Source organism: Cololabis saira, chromosome 22 (genome assembly GCF_033807715.1).
Source record: "Cololabis saira isolate AMF1-May2022 chromosome 22, fColSai1.1, whole genome shotgun sequence".
Taxonomy (NCBI): domain Eukaryota; kingdom Metazoa; phylum Chordata; class Actinopteri; order Beloniformes; family Belonidae; genus Cololabis; species Cololabis saira.
The window spans coordinates 22,026,504-22,040,071 of record NC_084608.1 but is presented as its reverse complement, the minus strand read 5'-3'; the positions used below and the strand labels follow the sequence as shown (position 1 = coordinate 22,040,071).

The 13,568-nt window shown below is 41.2% G+C and overlaps 1 protein-coding gene across 3 annotated transcripts in view; it reads right to left on the bottom strand.

The window, feature by feature from the left end:
• The window catches only part of pou6f2 (POU class 6 homeobox 2), a 70,122-nt gene that overhangs the window by 49,737 nt on the left and 6,817 nt on the right, over nucleotides 1-13,568 (bottom strand). For all 3 annotated transcript variants that reach the window (XM_061713378.1, XM_061713380.1, XM_061713379.1), the window contains exon 2: nucleotides 4,369-4,466. In XM_061713378.1, coding sequence (XP_061569362.1) covers nucleotides 4,369-4,466 — 98 coding nt within the window. The remainder of the gene's footprint in view (nucleotides 1-4,368; nucleotides 4,467-13,568) is intronic.

Here is a 13,568-nt window from a genome sequence, read left to right as displayed (position 1 = left end):
ATGAATTAATAATTTGGGAGCTCAAAGAATCCTCAAAAGACACTAACAAAGGCGACGGGCTTGTTCGCTGCAAGTGACACATGTTTAATCTTGCTTTTTCAACTAAATTTAATCTCAAATCGAAGCAGCGCGTAATCAAAGGCAGTCTTCAAACATTTCATCTTTGCATCAAACAACGTGAGATTGCTGAGCTTGACAGCAAAGACGGCCTCACATGGAAGGGAATAACATTAAAAGACAATTCAACAATTATGAGATGCAGCTGTGATTTATTTATCATTACAGGCAGCTTTGGAGAAGCAGGCAGCTGTTTGACACACAGGCGGCTGCCAGGAGAAAGTACTGTGCGGATTCTCCCAGCGCTCTCAGTGTTTAGGGTGGGACTGTGATCTTCATCTGCCGTGATGAGAAACATTATACGCACACATCAAAATCCGCGATGAAAACAAATTTGTTAACGACATGATTACCTCAGCTGAAGCATTAGATACGAGCATCATCGCGGCATCTATATTTATAAGCAGTTCACTTTTTGACTCTTGGCCTGAAGCTCAGCCCCTTCTCTCCATAGGTGCTGCTGGAAAGCGGCTGGAAAGTGCTTGGCAGACCTGACAGCTGAGTGTTGAGAAGTGGTCTCCCAGGGGCCACATGAGACACACAAAGTGTGTGTGTGTGTGTGTGTGTGTGTGTGTGTGTGTGTGTGTGTGTGTGTGTGTGTGTGTGTGTGTGTGTTGCCCCCACTCAGGACTGGATGCGGTACCCAGTCTCTCTGCCCATCAGGGGAGAGCAAACCCCTCGATCTGCTTGGCAGCTCTGGTGCTGAGAAATTGTCCATAATCACCCAGATAGCAGACTTTTGTCATCCTAACTGCGAGTGGGAAACAGAAGGAAGGTAGATTCATGTTGCGTAAACTACCATCGGATAATGGTTGTTCAAACAATATCCGGCTCTGGGGCGAGAATCTATCAAAACATATTGATCCTGGAACAAGAAATTGGGTATGGCATGCGGGGCGCCTTTGTTTCTGAAAAGTGTTAGCTTCACAGAGACTGTACTGACAGCATTAATATATTAGAGGGCGACTGTTTGGAGCAGCCTGCTGAGGCTCTGACTGTAACTGCTGCTCTTCCTCCCGCGTTTATTTCTTATTTATTACCTGACCATCAGCCTTGACCAGGTGCACAAGATCAGAAAAGGTGCTTTTAATTAAGCACATTTTTCTTTGAGAGTAACAGCACATTTACTCTTTCACGGGGGATTTCTCAGCTTTCAGACGTGCACAGCTGAAGTGAAAGGCTCTCCCGCCGTCTCATGTTTCCTCTTTTGCCTGTCCTGATGAGGATTGACTGTCATTGAGGAAGACTGAGTGGAAGGAGAATGGCCTTATTAAAGAGGGTGGAGGAAACCTGACGCGCTGTGAGTGTGTGTGTGTGTGTCAGTGTGTGTGGAGCAGTGACATTGAGCAACACTAATGAGATAGATGTTCATTAAACATCGCAGAGGCACAAGGCCAATAAATCCAATCAGATAGGACAATGCCTGATTGAGCTATTAACGAGGCTGTAGGTTCAGGCTCTCTGCTCTCCTGCTTGTTTTGACAGGGCCCGCATCGTCAGCTCATTAGCGGCGCGACTCGGCGCCGCGTTTGAAGATGACGCGCGACGGCTAAATACTTAACCGTTTAGCGCTGCGACATACCACGCGGGTTGTTTGTGTTTCTCCTCTCGCCACAAACTCTGGAAATGTCCACTAATGTGGAAGCGGTGAAATAAAGTTTCTTACTTTAACAACAGCTGTGATTAGTATGAACATAACGAGAGCGTAGTTTGTTGTCTAGCTTTCAAATACTCCTCTGATGTTCACGACTTAGCTTGACGTCTTTGAGCGTTTGTGTTCTGCAATGGTTTGAAATAGTTCAAACCAATAAACAATTTTGTATGGACTCCAGGAAGGGTAGCTTCTACTTTGGTGGCAGCTAATTAGGCTCTGAACAAAGAAGAAAAGGGAAGATGAAAAACAGGACGGCGGAACTGACGCCCAATAAGAGGTCCTATGTCATGTCTGCAAAGTAAAACCATACGAGAGGAAACTATCAGGAGCTCAGAATGTAGAAATCATCAAGTTACTGCTCGTGCAAAATGTGCTTTAAAATGTCATATACAGGTAAGTGTGTTTAATCTATTACGGTCTGAGGAAAAAACAATCACACTGGGGTAAACCTTACCCACACAGACACAGTACAGTATTTCAAAGTTTTATTGTATGATTTTAAACAAATCACAGCTATGATTTGACCTCCGTGGTCATGTGGAACAAAAACATTGGTCCTCAGCCTCGTCACGTCCCAAAGTGTCTCTGGGCAGGACCTTGAACTCCAGATTAAGTGACCTCACTGTCCCAAAATTGCAATAATACAGGAGCAGACGATTATCCTTGCTTTAAACAAATGGTTGTTGTTGCATTATTATACGTCAAAAACATAACCTGAAAGTCTAGAGAAGGCAAACTCTGGTCCAACAAGCAACAGCGGATGTTGATCTGAGTGATTCTAACACAAAAATACAATTAAACACTCTGTTTTAGGCATTTCTAAATTTCAGTTAGAAGTTTCAGCCAGTTTCAGCCAGTTTCACTTCTTCACTAGTCATCATCATATTACAGAGCTAAGGAAGTGTTTGGCGGTTTATACTAACCTAGAGTCTGATATGGCCACGATCACCACGGAAACACCATCTGAAATGCCGGCGTACACATTTGCCACAGCCACGGCAAACTTTGACTAACGCACGGTGGTGTCACGCTCTTGGGCTTTGTCACGGTTTTTGTATTTACGTCACGTTTTATTTTGAAATCCCATGTTCAAGTTATGTCTCGACTTCCCTTGTTCTCACCTGCCCTGATTGTCTGCACCTGTGTCTTGTCAAGCCTTTTGTGTATATTTTGTCTTGTCTTTCCCTTGCTCCCTGCCGGGTCGTACCGTTTCTTCCCTCCATGTGTCAATTCAGGTTTTTTGGGGGATTTTGTCATGTTTAGACTCTTGTGTTTTGCATTTTTTTTTGTTATTCCTGCTCAGCCACGCTTTGAGTTAAATAAATCACATGTTTTGGAACTCCTGCCTCTTCGCTCTCCTACATCTGGGTCCAACTCAGCCACACCTTGACAGGTGGGCGTGTTCCTGTATGAGGAAAAAGTTTATATTCTTTTTTTTTTTTGTATTTTACACTCTATGGAAAAAAAAGATGCTTTAAAATCTGCCCTTTAGAAAATGAATGTGTCACATGACCGATGTTTCATGGATTGTATATTACAGTCTAATACAGCTGCATTGCTTCTTGTTTCTCCAAACTACAGTTTGGGCCAAGGGTCATATTTCCTGAAACATGTGTGCAATACTAAACTTTGACAGCCCTAATCTTTTACTTTAATGTGTCATATCGCTATCCAAAGATACTTCCCTGGTCCCTCCACTTTGTTGCACCTTCTTGTTACTACAGCAAAGCAGGCGAGACGAACCAAAAAAAACAAACACCAGCTCTACAAGGCACCGTTTCAGTTTTTCATTCTTTTTTTTTTCCCAGACTCTATATTTTGGCAAGAAGAGCAGGTGGTCGTCAGGTGCTGATCTGTGCTGGTTACCTACACTACATTTTTAAGATCATTTTTAAATACCGTATTTTCTGGACTATAAGCCACTACTTTTTTCATAGGTTTTGAACCATGCAGCTTATACAAAGGTGCAGCTATTCTGTGGATTTTTCTTCCACCGCTCGGGGAGCGCTAACCGGAATTAGAATCAAAACTAAGACAAAATAAATGCAAAGAAGAATACGCTACTTCTTCTTTAGCAGATAGAAGTAGGTAGAAGCAGATTTCAAACAGATAAATAGATAAATAAATACGGGTTATTTTCTCTTGGTTCTGTCCCGTTTTAATCAGCAAAGTTGCTGCCGTGTTAAAAGACACTGTTAGGACAGGATCTATTTAGGTACAAACATGTACATCATTTACAGTTCAAAATCCTTCTGTGCATGTAGTAAATATCTAATCTAACAACAGAAATATCTGGGGCTTGGATATCTTTTTTTTTTAAAATAGAGTGGATGCGGCTTATATGCAGGTGCGGCTTGTATATCTTTTTTTAATTATTTTTTTTTTAAATAGAGCGGGTGCGGCTTACAGGTGCGGCTTATAGTCCAGAAAATATGGTACATGGCTGTTTATCTAAAATAGTAAACCCTCTTTCACTTGTATAGTTCTGTGCAGCACCTTATCCACAGTGTGAATATCTCATCACACTGTTAACATAGTCACGGTGTCTATTTCGTCAGTTACAACATGTTATAAAGCTTCTTTACGCCTGTACTTACCTGTGGACCCATTGGGTATCCTGGGTGGGTCTGACCCAGGTGACTCTGCTCAGAGGGACTGCTGCTGGCGTCAGACTGAACTGATCCGTCACGAGCTCCTGAAAGAGTAAAAACCACAGAGGCATTTAAAAAAATATAAAAGCACACAAAAAAGGGACCTAAACTTAAACTCAATGCAAGTTGTACACGGAGCTCAACGCGCGGCGCAGACCACCTAGTGGTATTACAGATCCGAGAAGAGTGGGGCAGCGGGGGTGGCTGGGATGGGCGGTGATGAAGGAGAGGGGAATTGTATTTAAGTGTTTTATCAATAACCACTGTAGCACTGAATAAATTACCAACCAGCAGAGGTTCGTTGATGGTGGATGATGCATCCTGGCGGGTCCCTGATGGCCCAGATTACCACAGAGAGATAGAGCTCCATCACAAACACCGGGGCCATATTATTCAGCCATTTACATCACTGAGTATCAGTCATCTAAACCCACTCCCCCCTTCACTCGGAGCCCGCAGCTATGAGACACAATTAGACCTGTTTGCTATGAGGCCAGAGTGGAGCGGAGCAGACAGGGGCATGATAATAAGCCTGCTGATGGCTGCAGGGAAAATAAAGGCCACTGATGACTGGTTATCATTGCAATCCCTATCACACACTCTCGCAGCTATGCACCCAGTGTGGACGGCTTGAAGGGGTCACAAAGGTTGATTTGACCCTTAAACTTATCCCTCTGTGATAATGAGATGAACATGATGCCCCATTATAAACTTGATGACATACAAATGTTGAGAAGTCCCTCATCTTCTGAAGGAATTCAAGAGCACTCAGATCCAAAACAACAGCCCTTTTGAAGATGAAATGATGGTTGCAAAGTAAAAACTGAGCGTCCAGTAGCATTAAAGATTACTTCAAGATTTTAGCGATCAAAATCAATATAAAACAACACCCTGTAATCAACCTCTCATTGATTTTCAAAAACACTTTAAATAAAAGAGCTGAGAGGGAGCTGACGCGGTGTCATGTTTAGGGCTATCATCGTTGTTGGTGAAGATGTTGTGCAGCGCTTTCAAAATCCTGTCGAACCATGCGCTTTTATAAACAGTCCCTGACTCTTTTACATGCACTCTGTCCATATACGGTGGCTACCTCCTTAAGGATTAATCTTCAAGCCTGATTCAGGGCTTCTATCGATGCCAGCTGCAACAAGACTGCCCTTAACCTCCACGTGGCTCACCGTCAAGTACTTATCCAAGGTATTAAAGCATTTCATTTGGAGACATTTTCATTAAGCTATCTTTTTTTTTTATCTCTCCTGCTTTTTACATAAAACCAGGTAAAAAAAAGGTCATGACCATAACATCCTGTTCCTCCATTTTTTTCCTTCCTTCCACCTCCTCTTACTACCGTAATACTTCTGATGACTGCCACTCAGTCCTGTAAATAATCTCTTAAATGTTTGTTTTTCGTTGTAGAAATGCCTAAAATTGTTAAATTGGTTTCATACATTTGTCCATTGTTTGGATCTATCCATCAGGAGATGGTGTACGATGCAATAATCTATAATGACATTTTTTTTTTATCAGCAATGTACATAATTGCTGCGACAGCAGTCGGTGGGTAGAAAGTGGTAGGGAGGCAAGAAGAAGAAAGTGAAGTAGCCGTGATCATCAGCGTGTTCACTTGCTTATGAGTTCGGACTTCACACAAAGGTGAATTTTCCCAGAGCTTGCTGGGTAAATGCTATGTGTAATTCTGGCATTTGTTTTCTAAAGTGCAGGCCCTCAGGAAAATGTGTTGAAAATTACAGGGCTGCAGCGCAAAAGGGAAAACAGCTCAACTTGTTTCCTCCCTTTTACTACTGTATCAATGAGAACGGTCGAACATAAAAACACTGGCCCGTCTTTAGCAACACAATTCTCTTTAAATACTGATATACTTAAAAACTTTCAATGCTTTTTTTTGTACTTGATAAAGGTTTCCATGGACTTTATGGGTAAAATTATGTAATTAATAGCTCTGAGATTAAAGTATTGCGACTCGGTGCATAACGACCTAAAGAGATGAGTCATGGTGCCTTAAATAACTTATAAAGTACATTTAATCACTAGAAATATTGTTAAAATGTATATGCAACATGGTGAATGGACATATTTTGTTGTATACTATAAAAAAATGTGGCTTCCCTATTTTATTGAAATTCTGAATTAAAACATTTTTTTATACCACATGTGTGGGCTTTCAGTGACTACTATCCGTAACGATGAAGTCAGCTTACAACAAAGTGCAAGAATGTTGACTTATTCAAAAAGCACAGCAAAAAAAAGATGCTATGCCATCTGCGGTTTAATACGAGGGACACTCTTTCACTGCAAGATATAAAACCTTCAAAAATCCAACAGAACCTCTTTTTAAATGTACTGCCTCTTTCATTCAACAACTCTTCCCCTGAGTAAAATGGATTTTGTAGAAATATCAAGCCAACCATGTGCATTTGAAAGCCTCAAAACTCATTAAACAACACAATGTTGGAAATGAATTTAAAAAAAAAAAGAAAATGCAATCACATCTCAGCTGTAAGATCAATTTTTCTTAAATGGGATATCTCAGCTTTTAAGAGAAAAATGAATCCCTTGCGCACTGTCTTTTTGTTCAAGGGTGAAAAGTTGTTTTTCATTTTTTGTTAAACATACACGGTTTTTATAAAAGCTTGCGCAGATACTTTTTTGTTATTTAATAGCCTTGACAACAAGATCTCATTGCCTGTCAAGTATATTTATGCAGGACATTTAAAACTCCCCTCCGCCAACTAAAATCATTTCATCTTTGCATAAAATCCAAATAATTGGTGAATGACATGACCTATCAAATGAACCTGAAGCATTTGATGGTTGATGTGAAAGCCCAAGGGGAAGCCTGCTTTTCTAGCTGGTTTCTACCTCTGGCTGGATGGCCCTGCTTCTTGATAAAGGTCTACATCCTCTCGCTTATCAGCCTCGTAACGTCGAGGCTGTTTTGACAAGCCAGTCTCTTTTCACCAATTATTTCACCCATTACAGATCACGTTGTACCCAACCCCACCCTGCACACTCAGTATCTAGAATTAAGATCAATCTGAACATACAGGAAACACTTTCTGACTGTAGACTCAGAGCAAAGCACAAACATACGCTGTAAAATTTCACATTTATTTGGACAAATCGGACAGTGGATATTACAGACTTTGCTCATTTGTAGAGTTGTCTTTTTTTTTGTAAGCAACTTGGATGTTATCAGGTTGAAACGATTTATTTTCCCCAGGCATGATAAAAGCTTATTTTTAAATTTACTCCAACTAAAATGTAATATCAAAGGCAGCCCCCAGCATGCAGCAGTCATACTGAGATGACAATAATAAACCCAGCAGTGATGCTGAGCAACTTCAGAGCCTGAGAATTATCTAATTACCACTATAACAAAGCCAGTTAGGAAAATGAGCCTATGTGACTCATAATAAAAGAATAAGACATAATAAAATCATCAATAAGCTCCAGACAGTACGGCTGATGACTGTAATTAAGATATTGGTTATGAATAATAAATTCTGTCTGATAGGCAGCATGGGAGACTCACTAAGTAAAGATTCCTTGATGCCTTTCATCACATCATTTAACAATAACTTAGAAGGATTCAGCCTCTTGCAAATATCTGCAAAGTTAACGTGTTTATCACTGGGGGAAAAAAATCAATAATAAATACGCATACACATCTTACCCCAAAGGATTCGTATAATTTCTTTAACTAAATTAAATAGCTGAAAAGAGAAATACCTGCAAAGTCGATCTTCAATTTCTCTTTTTTTATTACGAGAATCTTTGTACAGGTTTGCCTGTTACTTTCTTTTAAAAAAAGGACAAAATCTTACCCGATGTGTTTGATTCTTAAATTGTTTTCCAAATGGAGATTAATACACCATAAAGAGAGGAGGAAAAAAGAAAAAGATGTCTCGATCAAACCTTAAGTAAAAAAAGAAGAAGTCCTTTGATGTTGTGATTATACACAGGTCACACAATGGATAGAATGGAATGAATGGTTATATTGATGTGAGGAGAGATGAAAGAAGAGGCCAAAACGGATGAAAGCACAGGCGACGCACATTCAGCATAGCTTTACATTCACAGAAGACATTCAAGCTGCATCCATTTTTTTTTTGAATTTCCTGAGCAGTTGCTGTCATTACAGCACAAGTGCTGCCCTTAAATTGTAACTTTATTCTAAAAGCGCCTTTGTATCCCTTAAAGGTACATACATACACAGTATGTTTTCTTGACCTTGAATAATCACATAAAACATATCTTATTCAATCCAGACTCGCACTAGCAGTGACACAATCAGATTTCTATTGAAAACACTCTTTTATGTAAGTGAAATTACTATTTATTACAGGGCACGGGGTGCAATTTGATGTGACTTATGTCATGGAAATATTGCCAATATCCACCACAAAATAAATTCTCTTTCATTGATCACCAAAGTGGCCACTGGAGAGCTACTTTCAATGCCACACAAGGCAGAGGGGGCCTCTGTGTGCGGACGGAGCTCAGAGTGTGTTTGTGTGTGTGGGCAGGGGAAAGAGCTATATTTATTTGACTTCTCTCGGCCCGTCTTAATGCACGGTGCCCCAAGGACCACAGCACAAAACAATTAGCCTGGATTTCATAAAGCAATCAGCATGCCACCTTGTCTAATGCAACCGCTTCATACATTGACAGTCTGTATAAAACTGTGTTATTGAAAGCTTTGTGTTCACGTTAGCTTTTGCCTCAGTGCATTTATGAATCAATTTTTGCCCATAAAAGAAGCTTTAACACTTAAGCTATTTTAGTGGAAATGCATTATGTAAGTTGTCAAATGTACGACAGAGAGGCCTGGTAACGATTCGGGCTATTCAGAATGAAGAGCCAACCGCCAACACCCCCCCACCTCCCCCCAACATTTTTATAATGGTCCTTTTGAAAATGTCTCGCTGAGTGCATGTGTTTGCTATTAAGGTCCTGTCACTCATTTTACTCTTGAAATCTAATCCATTGCACATAATTTGCCAGCTCAGAAGATGAAGAAACATAAGTCAGTTAAATTCTTAATTGATTACTGAGCTGTAATTACAGTGTAAAAAAAAAAAAGAAAAAAAAGAAAAAGAAATGTAATTTTCATCATCATCAAGCGTGGTATGCTGCGTTGTTGATTTAGATCAATGTGGCCTTCAAGCTGTTGAAGCGTAAAGGATGGGCCCAAATAGACGACTAGTCCCATCATACGTACCGTTTAATTCATCCATACACAACCGATTGTCCTTGATTGTTTGACCATTGATTTGGTTAATACCTCTTTGAAAACTGATGCAGCGTTAGAGAGCTGAAAGAGAGACAGACTATTTTACTTTCATTCTTCTGTCTCAATAGGAATAAAATGCAAACCACGGCATGATGTTGCACACAAGTATAGAAGAAGCCTGTGTGTGGTAGGAATGGGCAATATTTTACCGTTCACGATAAACCGTCAAGAAAATTCCCCACGGTAAGAATTTGTCATCTCGCGATAAAAACGATAAATTCCCGTTGATGACGTTTTTGTGTAAAGCCGGATTTATGGAAGGAAGGAAGGAAGGAAGGAAGGAAAGAAGGAAGGAAGGAAGGAAGGAAGGAAGGAAGGAAGGAAGGAAGGAAGGAAGGAAGGAAGGAAGGAAGGAAGGAAGGAAGGAAGGAAAGAAAGAAAGAAAGAAAGAAAGAAAGAAAGAAAGAAAGAAAGAAAGAAAGAAAGAAAGAAAGAAAGAAAGACAGAAAGAAAGAAGTTTTGCAGTACAGGTGTACTAATTTAATAGTTTTTTATTAATTCAATTTAATTGGTGTAGTTTAGTTAGTTTAGGTTTTTTTATCGTCATTTTTATCGTTATCGGGATAAATGCCAGAAATGATCGTGATACATTTTTTAGTCCATACCGCCCATCCCTAGTGTGTGGAACACAAGAGAGCCAAAATCACCAGTGACTTAGCTCGGTTTCATTACCCCCACTAAAGCCCTCAACAATAACAAAGGGCATAATCTCCTGCCAATAACTCCAGGTGCTCTTAGTCAGATGGTTCCCTTTGGACCCGAGTAATACCCTGTTTAGAGGCTGAGGTGGAGAGGCTGCTCGGGATAGGTCAATAGTGTTTCTGGGGATAGAAAACCACCAGAGACTGACTTTTGAGTGTCTGGCTGTAACACTATTAGCTACATTATGATTACTGCTGCTGCTGGGAGAGCTGTCATTTCCTTAATTAAGAGTGCAGCGCGGGGCAAGAGGGAGAGGAGGCCATGGCAATCTCCCCGGGCCGCCAACATTAAAGCCTGATTCCTCCTCCTGCAAGGGCGTAGACCTTACAGCGGAAAAAAAAAAATCTATCTCATTCATTATTCTGGCACAAAGTGGAATTACGGAGTTAAGGAATTACACAGGAGGTGGTGCCATGGAGTGTGCTGAACAGAAAGGATTTTACACCTCAGCAGTTCTGTGACTGTTTCTGAGGTGATTGTTAAGCCTCAAGCAGAAGAGGGAAGACTCTGAGGACGGAGGTGGAAGAAGAAAGAGGGCAGGCAATGAGGAAATGAAGGCGACGGAGAATATGTGTCTCTACTAGTGGGACGTTTTAAATGTTAACAACGGAAAATAGTGCACTTGAGGTTGCAGGAAAAAGCTGAGATGGGCTATCTGCATGAAAACAATGGAGAGATCGATACTTGAACTCTTTCTCCTGGCCACAGGTCTTAACAGAAATGTTCTCCGGCATGAGTGTGCTCTGCTCCAGCCCTTACCTGTCTCTCCCTCCATGCTGGAGTGGAGCCGAAAGCAACACAAGCACAAGAGGGACCAGAGGGAGGTAAATAGGTGAGAAGAGGCAATGGCCATTTCAAAGGTCAAGAAGGAGAGATGGTGTGAAGAGGAGAGGAAGACAGAGACGAGAAAAAGGAGGAGGAGGAGAACTGGCGCAGGGAGAGGGCTTTTCTGTTCATCCTCACAGGGGACTTTGGACACTTTGCACATGAGCACATCTGTTATGGAGCATCTGCCTCATCCCCATTCCTAAAGCAATGTCAACCTGATTAGCTCAGGGCTGAAGGAGGGAAATAACAATCCAAATGATGCTTCATCCCTTTACAGCATCAGCAAAGGTGGGGCACTTTGATGAAGCCTGGCTTAAGAGAGCTGTAAGCCTTTTAGCAGATGCCTGCTTCACTATTGCTCTCCGTCCTAAATTACTTTAAATGATATTTGGTGTAAATAGGATTCTGGTGCCTGCAGCCCACAAGCCGTTGATGAAAAAGGGCCTTTTTGCTCACTTTGCGTCACCTCTCTCCTTTGTCAGACCTCTTGCGACTAAAACTGATAAAGTTTTTTCTCCTTTTAAAGCGAAAATTCCATAAATACGTACAGCTCTGGATTAATCAAGTTTGAGATTTCAGATGTTCTCCGTCTGATATCATGAAAATAGCTCTGGACTATTGGTCACACACAAATGAAACACTTCTGAATAGCATATTTGGGGTTAAAACTGAAAATGTGTAAAAAATGATATGGAAATATATCCAATATACATTTAATAATTTATAACTGAAAATAAATGTTAGTAGTTTGACTTAAGTCAATTAAGTTGTTGTGTGTGAAAAAATAACTTTTTTGGGTTATGGCTTGAGATGGGACAATTTGTAGACTTAAAAAAAATGAATAAAAAGATTAATAAATGAAAGAAAAATGAAAATATAATTGTAGTATTCTCACTCCCACAGTTGAGCTTCAAACGTGCATCTTCATGTTGCGATTAGGTTAAAAACAGCATTTGGTTGCGTCTGGTCATCTGTAGGAGATTTTGAAGTCGCCGTTGGGGTCTGAGGGCAGTCCAGCGCAGTGTGTGTGTGTGTGTGTGTTTGTGTGTGGGTGTGCGGGGGGGGGGGGGACTAGACACCCACATGTCATGCTTGACACATCAGCCTCAGCCCCCCGGGCTATACGGCACTAATGCTGCCTATGTCCCACTTTCTACCCCTTTGCCCCCTCGAAGCCTCCTCTCCCCGCCTCTTCCTCACCCGTCCTGTCATAGAGGTATAACAACAATGGATCACAACCGCGCCGCGGCACAGGCTCGATCACTGTACGATAACATCAGGTGATACAGGCTGCACAGGAGTGTATCTTACCTCCACTCAACATGAGCTAAAACACTTTATTCGGGGATGAGTTTATCTGAAAAAGAGTACTCAAGTAGCTGTAGCTGTGATCCCCTGCTGTGGTGATATTTGCAGAGTGGGTACAGGTGGAAACAAGGAAATGATTATTATGAAGCTCTGACACCCGGCCCGCCCTTCCCTGTACATTATTCTGGAGGAGCAGACTAATAGTGGAAGGACGGACGTCAGGAAATAGTATTGCTTTGAAGCCTATAACTCTATTCTGGAGAAGAGAAGCATCACAGTGTTATTCCACATCCTCAGATATGAAGGGAAGGAAAAAAAACCCCAACATAATAACTTCTCAATAGCCTGGATCTTCACTGCCCTATACTATCTCTCCCCCCTTCCTCCGCCCACACCCATGCCTCATCCACCACTTCTCCTGCCTCAATCTTTGGTTTCAAAGGAAGCGAATCAGCCAGAAGGACAGAAGGTTATGCATTAGTACTGGTCATTGCTCAAAGAGCGAGCGTTATAAATAATAAAGGCTTGTGAAGGACACAAGAGCTGTGGGATGCATCTCTGGTTCACGTCACATGAGTCAAAGACAAGACGGTAATTTCTATTCCCGAAAATGTGACCCTTGTTGCCTCAATTACATCTCAACAACACCAGCCGTGTCCATGCCAGGAGACGAGATTCCTCTTTGAAAGCTCTACATAAAAGCCGTGCAGATATTGGCTATGGACTGGATGCCACGCATACGTTTACTTTTTGAAAATTATTTTCCCAAGTTAAAGTAAACACATAACTAAAATAATTGTGTGTTGAAATTACATCTATTTCATCCAGCTGTCCATCTATACCTCTCTCACTTGTGCCATGCTTTTCTGTGGAGGTAACAATAATCTTGTTAACCTTAAACAAGCAACGGGGGGAGCTATATCTTATCAGTGGTTTTTAAAGTTTTACGTCTTGCTCAAAGTCATTTCTGCATAAACAAGCATCCATGAAACCT